At 37.6% G+C, this 26,806-nt stretch overlaps 2 protein-coding genes across 5 annotated transcripts in view; one reads left to right on the top strand and one right to left on the bottom strand.

The window, feature by feature from the left end:
- LOC121878351 (peroxisome proliferator-activated receptor alpha-like) overlaps nt 1-1,568 on the bottom strand; it is a 38,075-nt gene extending 36,507 nt beyond the window's left edge. For all 4 annotated transcript variants that reach the window (XM_042384524.1, XM_042384525.1, XM_042384523.1 and 1 more), the window contains exon 1: nt 1,316-1,568. The gene's annotated coding sequence lies outside the window, so the exon portion shown is untranslated. The remainder of the gene's footprint in view (nt 1-1,315) is intronic.
- A 9,044-nt stretch (nt 1,569-10,612) lies between these two features.
- On the top strand, nt 10,613-25,324 carry LOC121878442 (GATOR complex protein NPRL3-like). Its single transcript, XM_042384672.1, has 12 exons — nt 10,613-10,788; nt 13,421-13,530; nt 13,753-13,935; nt 14,159-14,293; nt 17,588-17,682; nt 18,319-18,427; nt 19,192-19,395; nt 21,562-21,659; nt 21,976-22,105; nt 22,315-22,660; nt 22,974-23,136; nt 24,438-25,324. Exons 1-12 carry the CDS (start codon nt 10,665-10,667, stop codon nt 24,598-24,600), a joined length of 1,860 nt encoding a protein of 619 aa, XP_042240606.1. The 5' UTR covers nt 10,613-10,664; the 3' UTR covers nt 24,601-25,324.
- The last annotated feature ends 1,482 nt before the right edge of the window (nt 25,325-26,806 follow it).

Raw genomic sequence — 26,806 nt, 5'->3', positions numbered from 1 at the left:
TAAATATCTATGACACTAGTTTTGTCTCCTTACTTGTAAAACGTAAACTTGTCTAATTTACTTTGTATCTGGCGTGAAACCCCGATGCAATTGTGTGCAGGTTCAAGTTACCTCAGTGAGCTTGATACGTTCCTGTACCTTTAATAATTCCGAAAAATTGCTGTTTTCTTTCACAGCAAGGAAAATTTTATTCGTTGTCACAATTAAATAAAAATTGTCCTCGGTTGTCACACTAACACGAGAATTTTGTCAGTTTACCTAAGCACTAGATTTAACGAACGGGCACAGCAACGAGATGTGGCCATGGCAAGGGAAGAAGGCTAATGCCCTGCCCTGTGTAGGATTCAACCACTGCTCCAGACTGATTTTGACACCCAGCACTGTGTGAAATGTTCTTATCTTTGTTATACTGTACTGTACACGCCAATGTCAGACAAGTCACAGAAACGAAAATTCCGTCAGTTGTAACAAAAAAATATTTTGCCAGCTGTCACAACAAAACGAATTTTTGTCAACACCACAATTTTCCTCACTCGTTACAGCAACACGTGAATTTAAAACCGAACCTGCAACTCCACATTGTTTGTGCCGTCTACTGTAAATACCTGTAAGGTCTTTGCACGCTTCATCCATTATTGCCAATACTTTCTTAAAACCTACTTTTCAATCAATAACTATTCTCATGTCAACAAAGAGGCTATCTAAACCGCCTTAGAAAGGCGGATACTAAAATAAGTTTAAACAATATGAATCACCTTAAAGTTGGTTTAACAAGAATATTATTTACTGTCGTTATAAACAAGGTGCACTTAATATGGTATTTGGAAGGGGGTTGGCGGTCACTACGCCAGTAACGCCAGACGGTGGTGACAGTACACAGACGGCCGACCGTACCCAAGTTTACCCTTTCTTCAAACTCACCTCGCGTTATTCATGGCCTTTCTTCTTCTTCATAAATACGATACCAGATGGTTACTTGATTTAGCCATGGTGGCCAGCAGTGAGTAAATAAGAACTACAGACATGCCGATAATTATACACCGTCACGTAAAGTCAGACCGCTTGAATGGATTGTGTAATTTTAGTTTAATTATAAATTTAATCCATTAACTAAATACGTATTTTTATGTGGTAAGTGGAGTGAAGACTAATACTTCGGATCACACAGTTCAGTAACCCACAACCAATAAATTCCATGCCAGCATTTAACGATCTGCTTAAGAAAACTGATACTTAATAGCATCACACACGAAATTAACATGAACGATTAAAGTTCATAAAACTATAAAACAAAAAGGCTGCCATATCCACTTACCGATATCGTCTAGTCTGCTATTAATGACGCCCTGCTGAAATACTGATGAGGTCTCCTTGAAGCATCTACCTGTACATATGCTTTATCATGTGCACACAATCCCACGTGAAGTTATTAAAGTCAAACAACATCACTAAGAGGGCGAATGACAGTAGTATCAGTCACCAACACACACATCCTCTGCTGCCGAAAGCCAAACCGCACTGTCGACTAGACGACTAGTACGACTGCAGCTCGGCTGAGTCGGCTCCCTGCTCCTGGACGTTGCCGGGAAATGTAGCTCGAAATGTGATGCTTGGCAACTTTCAGCGGGTACCATTTGTTACCCAGTTTTCGCATAAATAAGAAATTTGGGTAATAATTGGTTCACCATATATGTGATTGACATTGATATTAATAAAGCTGTAGTAATTAAAGCCACAGTGTATCACAAAAAACTTATATTGGGCTATAAACAGTATAAATGGTGTGGTATAGAAACGTACCCAAGCGTTATATAACAGTGAGTAGTTAAACACGCAAACGAACTTTTATATACTAAAGAAAATATGACGGTACAGTATTGATATTCACATTTAAGACGCTGTGCAATGAAACAAAGAGAAAATGGGGAGAAAACATAATATATAAGGAAAATCCACAGGAAAATACACTCCTAGATACAAGAAGGGTGAATAGTACATAAAAGTCCCCTCAGAAGTAGTGAAACATTAAAAAACGTAAATAGTATGATGAAATAATCATAAATAAGAGATAAAAAGTTGTGAAAGGGATAAGGTGTGTTATATTTCATGTCCTTCATTCTTTCCCGTGTGGTGAAATTGACCTTGTGTGTGTTGAAGGTGGATGTGTGTGTTGGTGTTGTTTTGTTGGTGTAGTGTTGGTGCACTGGTGGTGTTGGTATAGTGGTGATTTTGGTGCACTGGTAGTGTTGGTATAGTGGTGATTTTGGTGCACTGGTGGTGTTGGTATAGTGGTGATTTTGGTGCACTGGTAGTGTTGGTATAGTGGTGATTTTGGTGCACTGGTGGTGTTGGTATAGTGGTGATTTTGGTGCACTGGTAGTGTTGGTATAGTGGTGATTTTGGTGCACTGGTGGTGTTGGTATAGTGGTGATTTTGGTGCACTGGTAGTGTTGGTATAGTGGTGATTTTGGTGCACTGGTGATGTTGGTATAGTGGTGATTTTGGTGCACTGGTGATGTTGGTATAGTGGTGATTTTGGTGCACTGGTGATGTTGGTATAGTGGTGATTTTGGTGCACTGGTGGTGTTGGTATAGTGGTGATTTTGGTGCACTGGTGGTGTTGGTATAGTGGTGATTTTGGTGCACTGGTGATGTTGGTATAGTGGTGATTTTGGTGCACTGGTGGTGTTGGTATAGTGGTGGTGTTGGTATAGTCATAGTGTTGGTATAGTGGTGGTGTTGGTATAGTGGCGGTGTTGATGTAGTGGTAATGTTGGTGTAGTTGTAATGTTTGTGTAGTGGTGGTGGTGATGAATGTACAGTATATACCGTGTGTGTTTTTTATCGGATCACCTGAAGAATCATCGCCCCAGCTTATTTCACCTAACGATTAAACCACCCTAAAACTATTTTGGGAGGATGAGGTTAGGTTAGGATATGTTAGGTTAGATTTAGGTTAGGATAGAATAGGTTTAGGTTAGGTTAAGTTACGTTAGGGTGGTTTAATCGTTAGGTGAAATAAGCTGGGGCGATGATTCTTCAGGTGATCCTTTTTATCTAACACTAATAATAAAGTGATTTAAAAAGGTGTCAAATTCAGGCGTTCAAAACAGTAGGACACATAGGTTAGTTCCATTGATACTGTACCTGTCATCGTTCTCTTTCCACACATAAGAACACACAGGCTCCATTACTGTGCTTCAACAACTACAGTAAGGTTTTTAAGGGTGAAATAAAGTTAGTAAATATTACTAAAGTTCATCAACAATAAAAATACCCAATCTAAGCCTACCTTACTGACACCCATAAGTTTGTCTGTGAGATTCGACCTGGTGGCTGATGACGTCACTGAGCGGAGTAGATTGCCAGTCCCATTTATTCTTATAAACAGAAATAATTCGTGAGTTCAAGTTCTATTCGTTGAAAACTTAAGAAAGAATAAATACTTAAATAAAAATGATGATAGGACATAGTTCGTTCATGTTAACCTGACATGGATGGGACTTATATAAGATTGACATTGCAGTAACTTTTGTTTTGCTCATAAGTTATAATAATATATACTGCTTAATTCCCATAAAATTTAAAACTAAACACAGACAAAAATGGAATGAGACTGACCTATAATTTAGCAAACTATTGCGTGAGGATCTCGGTTGTTGTCAAAAGGTGGGCGGATATCAATCACCGAACATCATGCCAGCGTACTTGTCGTGACCCGGACGACGCTGGGAACTGGAAGTATCATCAGAGATTTAATCTAAAATTTCGTTGACGGCGACTCTGGCGGATGTAAAGGATGATAAAAAGACTATGGAATCCAGAGTTAAAAATTCCATCGTGTTATCATATAAATTGGTTTGAGGAGGCTGACACTCTCACTCTCTCTCTCTTTCCCCTTACAGCCAGGCGATGCTATAAGTATCACTGAATTATTGAGTGTTAGAAAAAAATGGAGCAGGTTGTTGCCTTACCTGCCTACGACATATGAATATTTTCTTCACCGCACGCCTTAGTATCGCCAACCTGGACTTTTTTTTACACATTATAGAATCGAACCATTTAGTACAAAAAGGGAGGGGGAGGAGGGGCTTTCGTCGGGAGATATTTACCACGGATAAAGTAAGGATTAGTTGCGCCGCACCAAGAGCAAGTGTGGTTGAGCTGTCTTGTATATGAGTCATGAGTTAGCCAGGCCGGGCATTTTTTCTTCTTTTTTTTTTTACGGAGATTAACCCACCCGGGCACAGGTCAACGAACCACATCGGGGCCTAGGGAGCGAAAAAAATATGAATGGAAAGAAATTACAAATAGAAAAGGAAAGTTATATTAATCTACACCGCGAAGATGCCGGAAAACCAGCTTTTTAAATTGAGACATTGTATGAGTATGGAAACACAGAAGAAGGCAGAGCATTCCACAGTTTGGCTGTGTGAGGAAATAAGGATGTACTATAACGGGTTATTCTAGTGTGACCGACATCCACAGAGAAATGGTGGGCACTGCGGGCAAGACGTGTGTTACGAGCCCACGGCCTTGCCAGCGGTACACAGGATGCCAAATCCACGGAACATTGCCCGTTAAAGTACCCGTAAAAGAGATAGAGTGGAGCAACATTGCGGCGAAGAGAAAGGGAAGAAAGATTGTCAACTAAAGGAGGAGAGTTAATAAGACGAAATGCCTTTGATTCCACCCTATCTAACAGTTGGACAGAAGAGCCACCCCACATGAGACTGAAAAAAAAAGAAATCAATCGTATGAACCTTTATAACACACGAGTTTACCAGAAAAAGTTGCAGGCAATGTGTGAAATCAGTTTCCGACAAATGGTGGAAGGAGCACCATCAGTACATAATAATTATGATATAGGCATAACAACTACCCTCGACTCACCACTTCCATATATGATAATCCATTATATCAACTTTTCAGTCATATTATCAATTTTTTCATGTTAACCTTGTGTGTGTGTGTGTGTGTTTCTTGCCTTTTATATACTGACAAGAAGCCCAGAAGGAACCCAGAGGTGTACCTTATTGTCGTTTGCCATCCTGTGTCTGCTCTCCCAGGATGAAGCCAAATCAATAAGGCTCTCCTGACTCGTCGAGACCTATATAACTAACGTTGTGTGTGTGTGTGTGTGTTGGTAAGGTGTGAGGACTCGTTTTGTGATTGTCATGAAGGCAATTAAATTAGTGACAGATTCATGGATGACGTGCTTCACATACCTAGTCTGGCGTTCTGTACGAGTAGGTGATACAGGTTAAAAAACAGAACAATTAAGTCTGAATGGTATATGAGACAGGGTGGGGTAAAAGCAGGTCTTGTGACACACGACCCTACAACAACCCACACTTCTGCCTCCCACCGCCCACTCCTTTATCCCTCAGCCGCTCACATGACAGCTGCACCTGCCCCCACATCCGTACACCCATCTCCATATAAGCGTCACACCCCCTGCCACGTAAATCAGTCATCAATCCAGTCATTCAGCCACCTGGTCGTGTAACACTCAACCAAGTACCAAGCTTGCTCAGATAAACAATACAATTACCATAGTTCTATGCCCTCTATCAGCAAGGTCAAATGAGGTCCATTCCTAACGGTTTGGTTTAGGTGGGGCTAAGTAGTTGGCTCTAAATTGCAACCTTATCAGTGAAATTATTTTTCCCCAGAAACTACATCAGTCAAGGTAATTATGACAACATAACAAATAAAAGCACCACCAGAGAAATAATCTACCCTTTAAAATTATACAATTTCGTGAAATTATACACTTTCATCAAATTATACACTTATCAGATTATACACTTCGTCAAATTATACTCTTTCGTAAAATTATACTTTCGTAACCATAAATTAATTACGTCACGGCACCAAGTCTGATACGGATGCCTATTTATGAAGTCTATTTGTGGGAGTCATGGTATACTGTAAGCACTAAACCGACTTCCTGTTGTCATATACGCAGGCAACAGGTATCCATTGACAACGACTCGTTTGATTGGTTAATTCTTCCCTATCCACTGTGAATCGAGTCACAGCACCTTGGCGTGTACCATGTTTTGGCTGGCTGTGACTTGTCTCTTTGTGCTTAGCCAATAAGCCAATTAACAGCCGTCGTGAGAAGGGGGGTATCAGTTTTATTTTAGAACTTAAGGCCCATTTCGCTCTTTTTCCGTTACTATGACCTTTATCGCAACAGGTAACTGATATATAATGAGACGTGGGGAAATGACTATGACCCCCCCCCCCAAAAAAAAACAAGGCAGATAACACCCTGACGACACTCCTATCACAGTTCACGATCGATGCCTAACTCAATAACACAGACCCGGATTCTCGTATCACCGATGACGGAATAGATCTGAAATTATCCAAGATGAGGCACAGTACAGACAAACAGGCTTTAAATATGAAAAGTGCATTGAGTCTTCCTTCACAGAAATCAGATAGGTCAACTTGTCCTATAGACATGAGGAGGGAAACACGGTATTGTGTGACTAAATGAAAATCCAGGTTCTCGGGTAGTATAAACGTCAACACGAGAACGCGCTGTAGTGACATTAAAAAAGGCTGAACAGTTTACCAAATACTACCACATACAGTACCTACTAAATGCTACCACGTATACCTACTTAATACTATCACATAGACCTTACTCAATACTACAATTTTTTGTACAGATATACCGAATGAAATCATTGTCCCAACACTTTTCCCGGAGTGCTCAGTCTTATGCACTTGTACCAATTCGCGGTGTTGCTTCTAAATTAATAAAATTAAGCGTAAAATGAGGTGGGAGAGTAGTGAGATCACTGAATCTATAAGACAACAAGCTGTACAAGTCGGTGCACTAGTTTGCATCAGCGTGGATCTAGGCTACGGCCATGACCTAGATACGCGGGTGTTTGTTAAGACAACAGGCCTCTCCACACTCCACCAACTCAATAATTATGCATTCATCAAACTTTCATTACCAATACTGTACTGTGTGTACGTACACCATTTTTCACTCCGAATCTGTTTTCCTTTTTTCTTTTCAATAAAAATAGCCAAGTTGATGACATTTTCGAAAAAGTTAATTTGGTTTTGACATTTCTCCAGCGACGTCTTTCATTATTTTAGTATAAACTACTAATGGATTAAAGGAGGCATAAATTGATCGAAGTGGATATTTGCGCAACAAACTAATAGGTAACGTTAGGTAGGTTTCTTTGCTTTTAAGTACCAGATATCATACATAAATTACGGAGCGTCCACACTGCCGTCACGACTAACACCAGCGACCTTCCTGTCACCTCTGACAGCGTTACTTACAGTATATTTTACCAGCATACCTCAGTGTTGCAAAAAATATAAAGACCTGGGCTGTGACATTTAGTGCTGGACCAGTTTCAAAAGGAGGTTGGATGGATTCATGGATGATAGAGTGGTAGTAACTCTCGACAGGAGCTGCCATGCACAGGCCAACCGGCCTATTGCAGACTCCTTATTTTCTTATGTTCTTATTAATTGTAGAGGACATAATTCGATTTTTTTTCAATGATAAGTTCAGAGAAGACTACTTTCATCTACAGTATAGCACTTTTGGCGCATTTTACCCATAACCAAGATATCGGGAGTTGAAAATCAGAAAACCTGCCACTCAGGTACAGAAGTGACACCTACGGTCAGAAACTGGTGGGCGATGCAGGTCAACACTGATAATGAGATCACGTTACCGATGCATAATGATACATTTCCATCGGTCACAAATTTTTGACCGATTCAGGTGCATCGGTTGCATCATCAGCCTGGATCCGACCATGATCATTATTATTATTATTATTTTATTATTATTATTATTATTATTATTATTATTATTATTATTATTATTATTATTATTATTATTATTATTATTATATAACTTTCGACGATGGAGTGTGAGGTTTGTTTACAACTTTACAGGGAGAAGCTCGGGTAAAGTTGTGTGGCGGGTGAACTGAGGTGGTCGATAATCCCTAATTATCGGGGAGGGGGGAGGGGGAGGAGGTAAGGCTTATCCTCCACGACCTGTTGAGTTTTAGGACATTTCCCTTTAATTATGCATCCTACTCAAGCATAAGTAAAGTTAATGATGCAAATTAAAGCAACATGAAAGGACGGCATGTATAAGGACGCTACTATTATATCTGTCGGAAGAGTGGCGATGGTTGTAGTAGTAGTAGTAATGGTGGTAGTGGGAGATGATGTAGTAGTGATGGTGGTGGTTGTAATGGTGGTGGTGGTGACAGTGGGAGATTTAGTAGTAGTAATGGTGGTAGTTGTAGTGGTGGCAGTGGGAGATGTATTCGTACTAAAGGTGGCGATGGTGGTTGTAATGATGCTGATTATGATGATGGTAGTTGTAGTGATATGGTGGTAGTGCCAATAGTGGTAGTAGTGGTAATAAAAATTTGGGTGGCTGTGGTGATGTTGGTGGAGGTGATGACACTGTTGGTGGTGATGGTAAAAGATGAAAGGTGGATAAGGAGGGGGGGAGCAGAGGAAAGGAAGGAAAGGAGGGAGAGGGCGGAAGGAAGGAAGGAAGGGAGGGGAGGATGAAGGGCGCCTCTCTTAAGTGTGGGTGGGTGCTGTACACTAGATCAATAGCGTCATGGTAACTGATGTCTGACTCATCTCCAACACCATAAAACCCCCTCGGGTGTTCCTATAATTGACGCAACCTCCTCTGTCGGGATGTAATCACTTGACAAGAGTAAATTTTCAGGAAGTGATCGATATGACTACTTGGTTGGTTGGTGTTGGGTTAAAGTATATGAGGTACATTTAGATTAAGAGAGGAGGCCTTTGAGGGGGATGTTTGGAGTGATCTTAGGTGTAACCTCCGCGTTTCGTGCATAATGCTGACACCAGATTGTTGGTTTACCCAAACACACGTCGAGGGTCTCTTTCTTATCTTCCTAATACGTGAGTCATATTCCATTATCCGGCCGTGCGTCTACTTGTTGAGTTTATTTACTTTGGTCACAACACTCTGGCAGGTTATTCCAAGAGTTTATAACTCTTACGCCAAAAAAAGTTTACCGTGACAATTTTTTTTTAACTTGTGGCTTTTTTAACCTGAGGCTGTGACATTTAGTGCTGGACCGGGCATCCGCTAATTCTAGGTATGAACACCTGACTGAGTAATGATCCTCTGAGGTCCTTATAAACTTCTAATTAGGGATGCACTAATTAATCGGTATCGGCAAGGTTAGACTCGGCTGATATCGGTACTGTACATACAGTACAGTATTTGCCCTGTAAGACAGGGGGACGTCAGATTATTCTAACCATGCTCAGCTAAACTCCAAACTTTGCAATCATACAGTACAGCCCCTAACATATAGCATGCAACACGTCCTAGGCGTGTTGCTCTCACACAGTGAAGGATATCAGATGCCAAGTGGATATTTTTAGTCTATAATTTTCTGAAGTAATCATACAGTATATTGCTTTGAGTTCTGACATAGCCTTCACTGATATTTAGTGTGCAATATACACCTGGATACATATATGTATATGAGATGGTGCATCTTTATCATTGCAAATATTATATAAAACATATGTAAACTCTTTGTATGAGCCACAGCTGATGTGCCTAAGCAAAGAAATGTCAAGTTTGTCTTACAACAGGTGTTGATTTTAGTGAAACAAGATGATAATTACCGAAAAAGCCAACCTGATATTTACAATAACAATCTCTGTAATAACGATAGTTAACTTTTCTTCCTATTAGACCAGATTAGAGTAAACTATTATACTTCAGACTGGAATAAGTATATAAGGAGTATCGGTATCGATAAAAGAATAGGTAAAACTGGGTATCGGTACATCCCTACTGTTACTTTTTTACTGTTATCCTCTTCACCACTGATCGGCTCGTTAGCCGCTTGGGCGATCGGTCACGTCTCTGTTAAGCACTGTTGGTAAGTACTGGGCATGCACTGGGCCCTGAAAGGATCTGAACCAGCTCCAGTGTTGGTCAAGTCTGGTCTTGAAACAGCTCACACTCGGTGCCGGCACAACACTATACAAATCAAGGAATATAGCCGCCATCTTCAAAATTAGTCGCCATATTAAAAAAACTTAAAAGCCAAATAACTGCTAAGTATTAATTGTATCGAAAAATAGCATCCAGTCAAAGTTGTTCTAACTCATATATAGCTCCCTATTAGATTGTTATCTTTATGTTATTAATACAATTATGAAGGATACTGGGCGCTGATATGATAAAGTAGACGTCATGGGTCAGCCTGGTAGGTCCTGTGTAACAGACCCGTCCCAGTTAAAAGCTTCCGTTTTGTGGATTTACTTTATTATACAAAAGTGTCTTCCTTACGTCAATGGCTTCCTACGTTGTGCCTTCAGGATTTCCGGAAAGATGCAGAAGACTACCACAAAGTCTGTTCTCGGGCTATAGTGTTATTAGTGTACTGTAACAGGTATTTAAATGCCTAACTACGCTAGTAATTATACTGGACATCAAAGTTTATAAAATTATGCGATATAACTTTCTTGAACCTATAAAGAATACAGTATATATATTTTATACATCAGCGGTCTCTCGTTATACTCATGACCACTATCTGTATACCGAAGATGTAAACATTTGCTCTGATAAGTCTTAAAAACCTAACATGTACAATACTATGGATGTTAATCCACTCTGTATTATATTAGTGAAAAATGGAAGTAGAGGAGACAGACTGTTATTTCGTTATCCTTATTCTGTTGACACCACAAAGGAGACAAAAACCAAAAGTAAGTAAAAAGTGATTCAGCGTAACTAAACCTAACCTCATTCGAGTATTTGGATCGAGTACGTTGGTTTTAGGGCATTTGTTCCCATCAAAGTGGGTTTTCTTAAATACTGTATTTCGTAAAATAAGGATTTAAATTGTAAGAGAAAGGGTAAAATTTTAGTTTCGGTCATTCTTGTATTGAAATATCCAAAACTAACCTAACGTAACCAACCTAACCAAACCTAACCTAGTCTTACCTAACTGATTCCCCGGATGACCGAAACTAAAATAACACCAGAAAAAGTTCAAACATGTAAATAGAAATTATCGGTAATTGTTGACGACTGACCCGCGGCCGATTTTTCACATTAAACGATTATAAAAATACCGCAATTTCACTGTGTTTTATAGTGGACGCTGTCGTAGTTTGTGTAAATGTGTTAAAAAGTGGTTATTTCTAAATTAAACCTAACCTAACCTTAGTTGATATGAAAAACAAGCAGGAGAAGCATTGTTAGAAGACCTCACCAACCTAACCAAACAAACCTACCTAACTTCCTAGCCCTGGACCCCCCAGTATATTAAACAGAAAGAACTTACTATGTTATGGTGTAATGTTACGTTTTTTGTGGACGTGAGAGCAGCCGCTGTAATGAATGGGTCATAAACATAGACTGAGCATCTGCGTTGATCCAGCTCAGGTGGCGGAGTGTTTTGAAATACTGTACGTCGATATGATTAGCTGTTTACCTCCTGGGATGAGACATCACTGCTGCATTACTGTAGCTATAAACACACCTAACCATATTTCTGTTGTGCATGGAAACTACTGTACTAACAAAATTAAAAGTAAAGATTCTTTTTAGGTCGAGCATGGAATTTCATATTTCTATTTACAGGTATATAGGGAGAAAGCAAAAAAAAATATATTCTATTATGTTTCCTGCACAAATTTTTTTTTTTTTTGTATTTTAACCGATGAGACCTCTGCAATTACCAACAATATTGGTTGTTCAAAGTGGGTAGTAGAGGGAAAAGTGGGGTATAATACTAAAAAAGAACTCCAAACAAACCTTTGAAAACCTTGCCTAACCTTACCTAGCTTGTAAAAAGGTTAAAAATATGGTAATGTCTGAGAACACCTCTACCACCAGAATAGTTGTTTTATATGATCATTATAAAGGAGGCAACATTTACTAGAACCCAATAGAACCTGGCCTAACCAACCAAAGAAACCTACCCAACCTTACCTAACTTCCTAGCCGGGGGGCAGATCCCCCCATTATATCAAACAGAAATTACTAAGCCAACCAGCGTGTACTCGCAGTAAAATAGCGTTAGTAGGAACTTATCTGGTTAGGCAAAATATCCTCTACATAATGAAAAACAGTCATTACAAAAAACTATATCCCTACTTTTTTAGAATATTTATTTAATTTCGTTACTGAGCAGGGTTGCAAAGCAAAAGGTAAATATGGTAATAGAAACATGACAGAAATAATTTATGATTGTTGTGCTGGTGCACACCTGAAACAACAACATAAGGATATTTGTTATTAGAAAATAAATGCTTTCTTGTACCATGAAAAGCCCAAAAATTTGAACAGAAACAAATTCTGCAGTATAATTAAAAAAAAAAATCTGTCCTGCACACTAATCTACAAGATGGTGATTAAAGATCCGATGCCATTCTTCCTGTATGTCCAGGATGTTTCGTTGGTTCACATTTCATAGAAAGGATTTTTGTTTATAGATAATAATGGACCATAACTATACAGGCATTTTAAGTTAAGTCAGGTTAGATTGGTTCATTTTATCAACGAATATTCCTCGACCTTGGCGAACAATCCCACCAGTTACTCTTAGCAACTGCTGGCCTATACCCACCACCCCAATAATGTAAGAAAATTAAATATCGAACTGACACCCTAACATACCTATCGTAACTTAACCTAAACCTGTGTATGAGTGGAACCAATGAAACAGCCGTGCTGGATGTAAACAAAGGAGCTCGGTATGGTAGTACAATATAGGTACAGTACAGTACCCCTCATTATCTGAATGGGTTTGGTTCCTTGAAAACCATTCGGATAGCAAAATTTGGGATAGTGAATAACAACAAATGGGAAAAATAGGGTTCGGTTCCTTAACGACAATAAAACCCCAATGTTATATACAGTACAGTATACCTAAAAATAATGAAATTAGTTCACGAACAACAAAACCCTATATTAGTAATTTAGTAACTGACTACTGAAAGGCAATTGCTAAAGTAAATAAAATATACTTAAGAGTACAATTGGTACATTACCTTATCAGAGGACGGTTAGGGCTCACCATGGGGAGAGGAGAGGTGGGCTGATTTTAATTTGAATTGATTCAATTTTTTTCTGACCATCTGTTGGATAAGCAAGGATCATTTTCACATTATGAAAAAGAGCTGTAAGGATGAAATTTTCGGATAGTGAACATTAGGATAACGAGGGATACCTGTACTGTTCTGTATATGGACCTGTACTGTAGGCAATTTTGATTAGATAAACATGCTCGTTATTGTTTTGAAACAGCTAGAGCACACACATGTATATATGTAGCATTGATGAAAGATATTTGTTGACCTGATGTTGATGGTATATCCGTTATATCCACAGATAAAAGACCTAATCCATATTCTCTGCTCATCGAGGGGAATACGCAGACAGTACCGATGCCCCACACATCAAACATCTCCAATGGCAAGCTCGTTGGTTTTAGTGATAAGGTATGATGTATTTGTGTGATAATTCATCAGCCCTGAGGTGACATTATATCTCATACATAAATTGAGGTTTGTGCATTGATTTCTCACATACATTTAGCCTTCAAGTACTACAGTGTACAGTAAACTACTCTTTGTGGAAACTTCGTACAGTACTTGTATATCTCTGAATATGTACAGTATAATGTACTTGGTTAAGTTCCTTATTCATCTTTTCTTTTTCAGGTTATGTCAAATCTCTTTGCTGTGAAGAGTGAACTTTGTGACAGCAAATTTGAATTGAAAGTAAATGATGTGAGATTTGTTGGTCATCCCGTACGCCTCAATCCTTCCACAACTCACGCCCGACCACAGGACAAGAGAAAAGCTTCTACAATTATTCTTTTCAACATTGTCTTTGCATTAAAGGTGAGCAGAAATATTTTTTATAAGAATAATTTTTACTGTGAAATAGTTGAGTTTTGTAAGAGCACTTACTTATACTGCCGTCAGCAGGAATCTTGGACCCCCGGAACTTTCCATTCCCACCCAATTCCATCCTGAGTGGCATGTTAGTGTCTACTTTGTATATTCTTAATAGCAACTTATTATGCCATTCTATACAACTTTTTAGTATAATTACCTTTTACAGGCAACATTAAACCATGATGTCGTGAACTGTTACCACGACTTAAGCATGAGACTTGGATTGGCCTTGCGTCATGAGGAGTACCGCTGCCAGTTTCTCTCATCAGAAGCCAAGATAATGCTCGCAGCACATGATGAGGTATGAAAACCCATTTATTAATGTAGTGAGTGAGTGAGTGAAGGGAAAGACTGTATATAAACCACTCTCCAGTAGTACTATTTTCTACTGAATGTAGTACTCAGAATCAGAGGATTTTCTCGAGACGATCCAGGACTGTTTCCTAAGTCAACATATAACCAAACCCACACGGGGTAATAATATACTCGATTTAGTTCTCTCGAACAGAGAAAACCTCATTAGCAATGTCGAGGTAGGGAACGAACTTACAAACAGCGATCACAAAGAAGTTAGATACCAGTTAGATTTTCAGGGCAGACGTAAGGAAAATTCCACTGAAGTACCAGATTTCAGAAAGGCAAACTTTGACAGTTTAAAGAGGCAGCTGAGAGAATGGATGTCGCGCTTGGCCGTGAACCTGACACATTACTCTGACCTGATAACGAGATCTGAGATTGCCGAGTTCCACGACAATTTAAATAATGAGTTACTTAATGCACAAAGGCAGAACATACCATACAAAAAACTCAGATCAGACAACAATGACCCTAAATGGATAAATAATTATTTAAAGAACATCATTGGCCAAAGGAAGGCTATAGGTAGAAGGATAAATCGTGGCAAAATTTACCTCCAGGATTATTGATTATTATAAGATATTGGCGAGTAGGGTTAAAACCGAGATAAGGAAAGCCAAGAGGAATAATGAGGTAAGGATAGCAAGGGAGGCGAAGACAAACCCCAAAGGATTCTATCAAATGTATCAAACTAAAACACGAGAAAAGATTGGACCAATACGGTCAGATACCGGCGAACTCACTGATAACGACGGAGAAATGAGCAATAATTTGAATAAATATTTTTCAACAGTTTTCACCACTGAAAATTTAAACATGATACCCGAGGCACCGACTCTATTCAGAGATAGTGAAGAAAACAAATTAAGCGAGATAGTAGTGACTAGTAACGATGTTAGTAAGCAAATAGACAAACTAAAGCCAAATAAGTCACCTGGTCCTGATGAGATATTTGCCAGAGTATTAAAGGAATGTAAGGAAGAGCTTAGTATGCCCTTAGCAAAGTTGTTTAACATGTCCTTAAAAACAGGTGTAGTACCAGAATCCTGGAGGATAACGAATGTAATACCGATTTTCAAGAAGGGGGATAGATAACTATCCTCTAACTACCGCCCAATCAGTCTAACATCAATAGTAGGCAAATTACTGGAAGCAATCCTTTCAAACTCTATACGAAATCACCTGGAGAAGCACCGATTGATCAATGATTCCCAGCATGGCTTCACAAGCGGACGTTCATGTCTAACTAATCTATTAACATTCTTTTCATCAGTTTTCGAATCGGTGGACAAGGGGCACAATTATGATGTGGTATATCTCGACTTTAGCAAAGCCTTCGACAGAGTCCCCCACGAAAGACTAATTAGAAAGGTAGAAGCACATGGCATCAAAGGTAACATCCTTAAATGGATTAGGGCGTGGTTACAGGACAGGAAACAGCGAGTGAGCATTAACGGCACTAAGTCCCATTGGAGCAACGTCACAAGTGGAGTTCCCCAAGGCTCAGTACTTGGACCATTATTATTTATCATATACATAGATGACATAGATATCGGCATAGACAGCAACATAAGTAAATTTGCTGATGACACTAAAATAGGACGTGTTATTAAATCTGACGAGGACTCCACAAAACTACAGGAAGATCTAAACAAATTTTTCGAATGGTCTGAAAAATGGCAGATGAAATTCAACGTGGTCAAATGTAAAGTACTCAGTATAGGAGATGTAAACAGGGAAACCAGAAACCAGATGAACAACGATGCCATAGAGAAATCCGTGTGCGAGAGAGATTTAGGAGTAATGATAAGTAGGAACCTCAAGCCAAGTAAACAATGTGTTTTTGCTCGTAACAAGGTTAATAAAGTACTTGGGTTCATACAAAGGAGTGTTAGTTACAAGACTAGCGAGGTCATCCTAAAACTGTATCTTGCGCTTGTGAGACCACACCTGGATTACGCAGTTCAGTTCTGGTCACCGTATTACAGGATGGATATAGAATCATTGGAAAGAATTCAGAGGAGAATGACAAGACTAATCCCGGGCATTAGGAACCTTGAGTATAGAGACAGGTTAAAGCATCTTAATTTGCACTCCCTCAAGAGACGTAGAGTGAGGGGCGACCTGATAGAGGTGTATTGTATAAGTGGAAGTCAGTTGCTAAACAAAGGGGACATTACAAGGGTACTCAAACTATCCAACCTGGAGCGACCTCGTAACAATGGTTTTAAATTAGACAAATTTAGATTTAGGCGTGAAATAGGTAAACACTGGTTTGGAAACAGTAGTGGATGAATGGAACAAGTTACCAAATATCATCATTAGCTCGAATACGCTGAATAGCTTCAAACATAGGTTGGATGCTTATATTAGCAATAGGGGTTGGGTGTAAACGGGACTGCCCAGTATGGGCCAATAGGCCCGCTGCAGTTTCCTCCATTCTTATGTTCTTACTATGCATACCCATACTATAACTTACTTGGGAAGTGTGCAGCATATTTTGTTTTTGACAAGAATGAACCTAACCAAAGTTACAGGGGTTAAGGTGGGTGTCTAACTATGATCTTGAAAGCTCAGGTTAATGTAGTCGTGTCTTGTACATTTGTTTAGTTTCACAGGCATTTGTTAATCAGTTTTCTTTGCATTTCATTACTTCAATTTCATATGTTTTCCTGCTTCATTATTAACCATTATATCACCCTTTATTTACTGTAAACTCTGCTACGTACAGTACAGTACGTACTGTATTTAATTGTTTCTTCCAATAATTAACTCAAAGTAGCATAATTACAATGGTATGGGTTGATGCAGGTGTACGTTTTTCTGCCCCATTGATAGTGATGTGTTAAGTTTGATTTTAATTGTTTACTTATTCTAACTGTTAATTTTTTATTTGTACAGTACTGTATTTTAGATAGTATCTATTATACTGGTATATATTACTTTATTTTTATTTCATTTGTATATTTTGAGTCAACTTTTAGGCATGTAAAGCCCAGTGTTGGACCAGTCCTCATCAAAAGTTAATCTTTTGAGATTGATGGCAGATTCAATGAGAAATTGAGAAATTGGTGATGTATAGTTGAAGAAACCTATCTGCCGTTTAGTCTTTCCCATCACTGCTATAAAAACACTCAAAACACATTACAGTATTATCTTATTGAAGAGGGAAGTTCAGATGTCAAAAAATATTTATGCTGTATGAGGTATTTGCCAATCAGTTTTATGTATTCTTCAGACTTCCACTTCTCCTGAAGACGGACAGGTCTCACCATTTCAATTGATCTTGGACCGCAGCCTCCTTGCTCGACATCTTAGACAAGCTTATGAAGAGTGAGTGTCATCAATCTCCGACATCAGTAAGATTTATACTTGCACTGATATCATTGTACGCTTTCAATAATTTGTCAAAGCTCAGACTAACCAGTAATTATTTTATATACTGTATCTGTTTTGGAAAGTAACTACTGTACAGTATTATCCATGGTTTTACTCACTTCTTATTACTGTATTTCAATGCACATGTTAATAAAATAAATCAAGCTGATATAATTGTCACAGGTGGTTACATGCACACTTAAAGCAGGAATTTATTTTGTGTGATGTTAGGATTCCTATCTTCAAATTTGTACCTTTAAACACCTAACATTCAACAACATACAGTACATAATTTGAGTATACTGTATATTTGAAGTCATTGTTTTTGACAGCCCAAGCCATTTGTTTTATTACATATATTTTTTTTAATTACATATGCCAAGTGATGCATTTGTATACTGTGTCTACAAATAGTCATTATGGAGAAAATACTGTATGTTGTCCATCTCCCTGTGACCTGGAACCATCCACTTAATGTGGTACAGGAGCTCTTCACCATGGCTTAACCAAACTAGAAAATTACTTATTCTTTCATTTCCCAGAGTATTTGTGGTCATAATTACTAAAGTACTAAACCAAATTTGTCATCAGGTTGTGTGGGTCTGGTATTGTTCAACTTCGGCTCAACAAATGGATAGAAGTTAGCTTTTGTTTGCCACAAAAAGTACACCACAGTTTAGCCACAGGAAGGCCAGTTGATGTAAGTTAAACAGTAATGCTAATTTTAATACAGCTCCTCCCCGACTTTCGACCTACTCGACTTACTACCACCCGCACTTACGACCTGCCTCAGTCATTCCAAAATTTTGTCAAATTACGTATTTTCGAGTCCCAACGTCACTGATTGCGCTGTGTACTGACAAAATTTTTGTTTGTATTTCACTTTAAAATGGCTGGCAAGTTTAAAAGTGAGAGTTTTGTGGTGCTGAGAAGAAAAAGCGACACCCATTTTAGATTTTCTGTGTATTATTTAAGCATTTTCGACTTTCGACCATTTCGACTTATGACCTGGATTTGGGTCCCTAACCCTGTCGTAAGTTGGGAAGGAGCTGTACTGTACTGTACTTCCTTTTCACTTTCAGCACAAGATATTGGTCAGTTAATTGTTTTGCATGCCAAAAGAATTAGTACTGTAATTGGTTTATTTCCTTTTTATACTCCCAAAGTTCTGCTGTTGCTTAACTTATCCCCATGATAGTGCTATTGTTGGGCGCCGAGGCTTGATCTACAACTTAAAATTACGTAATTAGTAAAATCAAAGTGAAGTGATGATATTCATTGTAATATTGCTGAAATTATTTGCTACTTTGAATTATTTTAATGTGTTAGTTTTGTGAAATACATTACAGTTTTTTAATGCTGTATGGTTGAAAAAATTAATATACACAATAATAGTTTGTACAAGAGATAGGACCATTTAATGTATATAATTCAAATCCTCCCACCTGGTTTTGCTGTTTTTAGTGTGAAGGACTACTGCGAGGGCTGCAAACGCTGAAGCCTTATCACACATTGCTGCTGTTGGTGGAGCGATCAGAACTATTACATTCACTCTCACCAGATGCTTCACAAGCCTTATGGAGGTTGCTTCATGTGGAGGAGTCACATCTCACCCCCTTCTTCACCTTGGCTGCTGATGCTGATCTTACTCTAACTCAGGTCTTTATGGTAAGTGTTGATGAGTTAAGCCCACGCAGTCATACACTGAAACTGAATATGGATTTCTTTGTATAAAAATAACACACCATAGTGAATACTTAATAAACAAGAAATGTGACAAGATTATTTAAGTGTAAAGAAAAAATTAATAGATTAATGAATTAAAAAATATGTAGAATTCACACATCCCATAAACCTCATGATCTGATGTCCCCAAATAATTTCATATTATTCTTGAAGCCATACCTCCCAAAAGAATATTTTTCATGCAGAAACACTTTAAAGGTCAACAAAAATATGCCTTTAATGTAATATTGTAAAAGGAAAGATGTGTATTATCTCCATCTGACGGCTGTTCGCAACTGACTACCCACCACCACTGGCATGTATCAGCTAGCCAGCATATCCATCTACACCCATTATTACCACTCAACATCAAAACAATGAACATTTAATAACTTTAAGAATGAGTAAAAGAATATAAGTTGTGGTAATGAATGGTTTATTGAGAAACTTGTGCATCTTATTCTCCCTCTCATGGCTGATCATCAAATGTTATTCCTTAACCGCTCATGTTGTTTAATAATGTCTAATTTCACCTCTAAAATAAAATTTCTTTCATTGTTTCTTGGTGAAGCACTAGGAGGTTACTTTTGTACTCAAGTGTAATTTGGGGTAATTTCTAAAGACACAATTGTGTACATTTGCAACTCTCGCTTAAAGCGTCTCATTGCATCCAGAAGGTTCTCGTTGAACACAAAAAATTTTAAATTTTATAATACGTATTTTGAAATATGAAAAACATATACAGCACAGTATATTTCTTAGGGAACCTACAATATTTTACTAAATGACCATAATATATGGAGACAGTTTTTTGGTTTTATATACGTACAAAATGTAAATCAAGAAGTTTCCCTTTCTGCTTTTTCAAGTCGTACACTATAGATGAATTAACATTGCACATGTTGCATACCTCTAGGGAGAACTAAAGCCAGGAGCTTTCAGTGTTCACTTATAAGACATTATGTACAGTACTGGTAATGGGGAAGGCAATATTAATAAGTGTCATTAAATACCTATAAACACACATCACCAGCACCAGGACCACTCTTGCCCCACTGCACTGGGTTTAATACTGTACCTGGGTCAGTGTGACCCTACCCAAAAAAAAATCCTAGGGTGTTTGGTTCTTTGTACATATATTATTTACCTGCACACTATGTACTTGGTTCACTTATCAAACACAATATCATATTATCAAGTGAATTGTCTCTGACGGAGCATTTGTCTGTTATTAACTGGAGATCTGGATTCGAGTACATCTGTGCAGTAAGAGACTAAGGAAGTATTAACAGCTGACCATGCCTTACTAATGGGTCAGCTTTTATAGGGAGTGAATATCTTTCCACTCCTGGAGCTTTTCTAGTTCCACCTCCTTCTTACTATACTGTAGTTATCCTGGAATTACTAGAGCTGCCTAGCATAAGGGTAATAGTCAGAAATGGAGGAATAATTTTGAAATCTCTTTTCTGGTGGAGCTTGTAGCCAGGTGGCTTAGGTATATTCCCCATCCTTTGGGTTAGTGAATTAGCTGGAAATAAATTCAGAATGACAGATTGATCTAAAATCAATTTGGTACAGATTGAACTAACTCATGTTTTAATTTGACTTCCTAGCCTTATGAAGATGGCTACTGCACCAATGTCCATTGTTAAGGGGATGGTAAACAGGGAGAGAAGGGAAGTCCCTTATCTAAATAGATTACGCACATCAACCCTGGCTGACAATGATGGCCTGTCTATGGACAATAGACCGCAAGTAAGCTGCCATAAAAGAAAAAAATCAGGTTAAATCCTCCATTTTTGCTTTCTTTGCCAATCTGATCTGATTTTGATCCAACACCAATAAGATGAATGTCAGTGCTCGAGGTTCAAAATGGGTTTAGTGATATACGTAACTTCAACATCACCATGTAAATAGGTTGCTTCGTTCAGATTACCGGCAGTAGATTTTCTCTTATTTCGTGTTCCTGCTTCTTGGGCCTCTGTTATTGTTGATTATACAGTTTACTTAAATAGAATATTTGCTTTATTGCTTATAGTATGATGTATCTTTACCAAATGTAAGTAACTTTATGAATTAAAGATTCACTAAGTCCAACTTCTGTTACAGTTGGTGGGTCATCTTGTTTACTGGGGCAAGGCTACCATCATATACCCTGTGTGCAGCACCAATGTCTATGTTCTCTCTCCAAATGCTCCCACAATTATGTAAGTACTTTTATGTGAGACTGTATATTATTAAAATTAATGCATGAACACTGTTGCTTCTTGGATGGGCTCACACTGTACTTCAAAGCAATGATACCTGTGTTGAAGTCCATGGCTAGACTAGGTTAGGAAAACACTACTCACTAGATTGCACATAAAGTGAGTCATTTACAAAAGGTAAAGCCCAAAAAAGTACTGTATATAATTCTTACTGCCAAAGATGCACCACCTTTTGAGAATGGCAACAGCACAAGGCATGACAGTCTTTAACAATGTATAAATGATGCAGATTGAGAAATTTTATCTTTGTCAACAGAAATAGCCATCTAGCCGAGAGCTTTGGTGAGCAATTTCCAGGCTCTTCTCTGCATGCTGTTATGGCAGATTTTTCCCTCCCCACATCTCTCAGTGATAAATGTCACCCAATAACTTCACCTCATCAACAGGTAACAACAGTTGTAGTGTGTTGTCATGCTGTTTACTGATGAAATTAAGTGATTTATTAATTGATAAGTACAAAAATTATTCCATTTGTTATCCTTTATATATTTGTTGCTGATATGGAGCCATGAATATATTTATTAGGTATAATTATTTATTGCATTAACCCTTTTAGTGTCAAAACATTTCATGGGCATTCCTTTTCACCTTTCAGCAAGAACAAGTACAACAAGTATTGTGGTTATTGAAACATGGTCTCCTGCAGCAGTTACATACATACATCTATCTGGCTCCTCCTATGTCTTATGACTTTGAGGGAGTGCGAACCGGGGGACGGGAGTTTGGAGGAGCTGGGCAACTAGGAAGCCAGGGGACCAGCTCTCCAGCCAGTACAAGCATTCCAACACCGACTGTTCATGAGCCTCCACCTCTCTCTCATGAAAATTCTTTACTGACTCCCCATTCACAATCTAATCATCATCCAGACATAACCCATGATGCTCTCCACCATGCAGCAGTGCAGCTTAGTCAACCAGCCTCGGAGAGTGATCTGGGATCTGGTGAGATATTTATTTTATTTATTGACTTAGCCCTTTGCTATCAGTTTTTGTCCTTGTCCTCCATGCTTAACCCAACCATTTGCTTTTTTGTTTGAAGTTTCTGTACTCCTTGATCTGTTCCACACAAAATAAGAAGAAGATTAAAGATAGTAGATAGAACTTGTAAAGTTATTAAGGTGTGTGGAGTAAAAAGTACTGTACTTTTGGAAAATGTATACATACAATACCTTTAAAGCTTGGGGACCAGAAAACTTGTGGAAATTCTATATGGCCTCTGTACAGATAAACTATATCTTCAGTAAATATCCTACAGTGTGCAGTGATGAGAGGAGTCCAAGTCCAGGAGTAAACATTGGTGCCACACCTGAGGATTCTGTTCATCGTTGTCTGGATGCTGCTTTATCTCCTGCAGAGAAGGAGATGGTGATGAAAGTGGAGGCAGCACGTAATCCTGAAGATCTCAAACTCTTTGCAAAGTATGTTTTTTCCTGTAGTGATTTTTTTTTACGGGGATTAGCCCACCCGGGCACAGGTCACTGACCCACATTCGGGGCCTGGGGGGCAAAAATGTAATAATAATAATAATAATAATAATAATAATAATAATGATAATAATAATAATAATAATGATAATAATAATGATAATAATAATAATAATGATAATAATAATAATAATAATAATAATAATAATAATAATAATAAACCATAAAGAAATACAAAACTGAAAAAAAGATCAAGAGTGAGAAACAATACACTATTTGTATGTTGTGTAGTCACTGGTAAGAGAAACAATTGAGACCCTGCAATTGTGTGTAAATGAGGCAGAAAGTCAGATCAGCAACCTGGGACTTGGTCACAATTTTCTTGATGCCATATGGCAGCAGGGTCTACCAAGCAAAGATTTGGTTATCTTGTCCTCAGTAAAATGGCATCCCTCTATAGATTAAAAATTCAGCAAGGCTAGAAATTTGGAATGACAGAGTGAACACACCTGCAGTGACTTTGTTAACTCTTCCTAGTAAGTAAGCTTAAATGTTGAGGAATGATCCTGGAATCCTGTTTTCTAGCTGAACCATGGGTAAGTGGTTCTCACTATTGTGTTAGCCTTTTCAGGACTTGGCTATCACATCATCGGTTTTGGGGCTCTTGAAGGATTTTCCTGGGTAATACCAATGAAAAATACAATGAGAGAGAGAGTTAAGGGGTCTGCAGGTTTTCTGTGCCCCCCTTATTTGGTTAACTTTCCTATGGTACATAACTGCCAACTCATTTGTAGTACCTCTACCTTCCCATTTTTTTAGCCTGCTTTCAGTAACAAGAGCTACTTAGCAAAGGGTACTGAGCTAAAAACTGAAATACTGATCCTGATGATCCTGAGAGCCTATTCACTAGTCAAGTCTGTAGTCCAGCAGTACAGTAATGCTTAATCAGCTGGAACTAAGATGGGGTGTTAGATTGGTCTGAAAATCAAAGATAACAGCCCATAGTGGTTGCATGAGGTTTATTACATCTCCTGTTTCCAGTGGGCAATGTTTGCTTCCAATTTCCTACATCTGAGGGCAGTGGTTGTGACAGGGAGGGATGGGTGGTTACAAGATCTGCCCCAGCTGTCAATTGGGGCTCGGCTATACATTGAGTTGGTTATTCATACTGTTCTTCTCTAACTGATGCTTTTCTTAAATATATACATACAGTATACTGTATATATATTATATTTTTACTATTTACATTTACAAAATTTATTAACAAACTTAGTTATTTATATATTTGTCTTTAGGCTGTGTGTGTATTTCCGGGGGCATCATCACCTTGAAGAGATGATGTACAGGGTTAATCTACGAAGATCACATCTACTTCAACTCATTGATAAATTCCGTCAAGTCCTCATCACTTGTCAGTATCCAGATGACTCTATTACACTGTCTACCCATACCAAGTGATAATATGTGATTTAGCATTAGCTTTTAGATTATTGTAAATAAAGAAAATGTAATTATTATATATGCTTCAAAAATAGAAAACTATATTTTCTGATATTTCTTGTTCACTCATCTCAAACAGAAAAGCTTTTTGTGATGTAGATGCCAGATAGCAGTGACGTACATCTAAGTGTAAACTCTACGTATAATTGATGTATTTCAACATGCTCATCAGTGATTTCTTAATATTAACAAGCCCAGGACATAAAAAACATTTCTGTGATCTTTAAAAGTACACTAAAATCACTAAGTCAATTAATTTGAAACTAATGAATCACAGTCTCATTTAGAATGCAGTTAAATAATCCCCAAAATAGGTGATATGATATGTAAGATTGGCTCAGTGTACAATATGCTATTTGAAGATGTTTTCTGCTTATACAGTTGTTCTGTAACACAATATGTATTAAGGTGGCAATGGAGATGAAATGGATAAAAACAATACAAAGCTTCTCACTGAAAAATAAAAAAACAAGAAAAGCACAAGCAAAAATTTCTCCAATTATCCATTTGTTTTAAGACAAATTAAGATATTAGTCTGCCAGTACAGTATTATCCATTTATTTATACAGGGCATCTGATATGCAATGAGTGGCTCTTGGATCTCCATTGCTTTCTATATTAGTAAAGTACAGTAAATTCAATACATAATCCATAACTTTATCCTTATCTTTATATATATATATATATATATATATATATATATATATATATATATATATATATATATATATATATATATATATATATATATATATATATATATATATATATATATATATATATATATATTGCTCACCACGAAGAATATCTTTCAGATACTTGTGGCACTTGTTCTTTAATTCTCTGTATGCCATCTTTTACATTATCAACATTATCCTTGACAACACTGCCTGTCCCTAAAATTTCTTCTTCCTTCAGTCCTCCCTCTGGCAAGCGCCACAATTTTTTGCAATAAAAGAATTCATCTTAGGTAGCTACTTCCTAGTTTACTACTGTATTTTACTGTTACAGGCTTATGTTCCACTAGCAAATATATATATATATATATATATATATATATATATATATATATATATATATATATATATATATATATATATATATATATATATGATCTCCCATCGTGTAATTCACATCTTCAGAGTACAGAGTCACTTGTTATCAACATATACCTAGATCGCGCACCTACAGTGATTTACTTGCATATATATATATATATATATATATATATATATATATATATATATATATATATATATATATATATATATATATATATATATATATATATATATATATATATATATATATATATAGATTTATTTTTTTTTTTTTATAGAGATGGAAAGATTTATTTTGCTTTTATCTTCATTATTGTGTTTCTTTAGTGTTTATCACTAAAAGTTGTTAAAATGGTCAGTGGTCAAAATCCACAGGGAAGAATATAGGGTGTGGCCACCCCTCATGTACTAATGGGAACAAAACATCAGAGAATATAAGTTTTATAGATGATAGCTTCTTTTTTACAAAATAATGTCTCATTTAAAAAGAAATAAATGTTTTCCTTTGTGTTAAAATAACGAAACCTACACACCTTTGTAACATGATATTTAGAGGGAATTCACTGCCTCTGCTGTATACTGTATAGGATTTTTTCTTAATAGATATACAGTATTGTACAGTATAGTACTGTGTAATATTGCTGAGAATATAAAGGTTTCCTAGATTTTGTATTGGTGCTCTTAATATATTCAAAGCTTTCATGAGTAAATCTCTGGCAATTGAAAGTTTCACTGTGGCACTCACCATTCAATACAGGTACTGTATTGGGATTCCCTCACACGCTTTGGCCAGATCTACAAATAATAATGCCAACTCCAACTAGTCACTGCTATCATGTACAGCAGCAGTTCTCAACCTCAGGTCATGACCCAAATCCGGGTTGTGGGGAGTCCTCAGCAGGGTCGCAAGGGGAACGATTTCTGAGAAAAATTCAATTCCGGCTATCAGAGAGTTCCGGGTTTGAGGGATTCCATCTAGCAGAGATATTATACTGTATTTCCCATTTTCTGGTGAACCCAAGCAATTTGTAATGTAACCAAGTACTGTACATAGTTCAGTTCCAGTGCTTACATTCTCAGTACTGTATAATGATAAACATTTG

Source organism: Homarus americanus, unplaced genomic scaffold, assembly GCF_018991925.1.
Source record: "Homarus americanus isolate GMGI-L3 unplaced genomic scaffold, GMGI_Hamer_2.0 scaffold41027, whole genome shotgun sequence".
NCBI lineage: Eukaryota > Metazoa > Arthropoda > Malacostraca > Decapoda > Nephropidae > Homarus > Homarus americanus.
The sequence above is the reverse complement of the archived record's forward strand: the minus strand, read 5'-3'. Positions and strand labels throughout refer to the sequence as shown.

Coding starts and splice junctions, on each gene's coding strand:
- LOC121878442 (XM_042384672.1), top strand. CDS start 10,665: ATGTACAATACTATGGATGTTAATCCACTCTGTATTATATTAGTGAAA. Junction 14,294..17,587: donor TGCTCGCAGCACATGATGAG/GTATGAAAACCC, acceptor TGTATTCTTCAG/ACTTCCACTTCTCCTGAAGA. Junction 17,683..18,318: donor CTTAGACAAGCTTATGAAGA/GTGAGTGTCATC, acceptor ATTTGTCATCAG/GTTGTGTGGGTCTGGTATTG.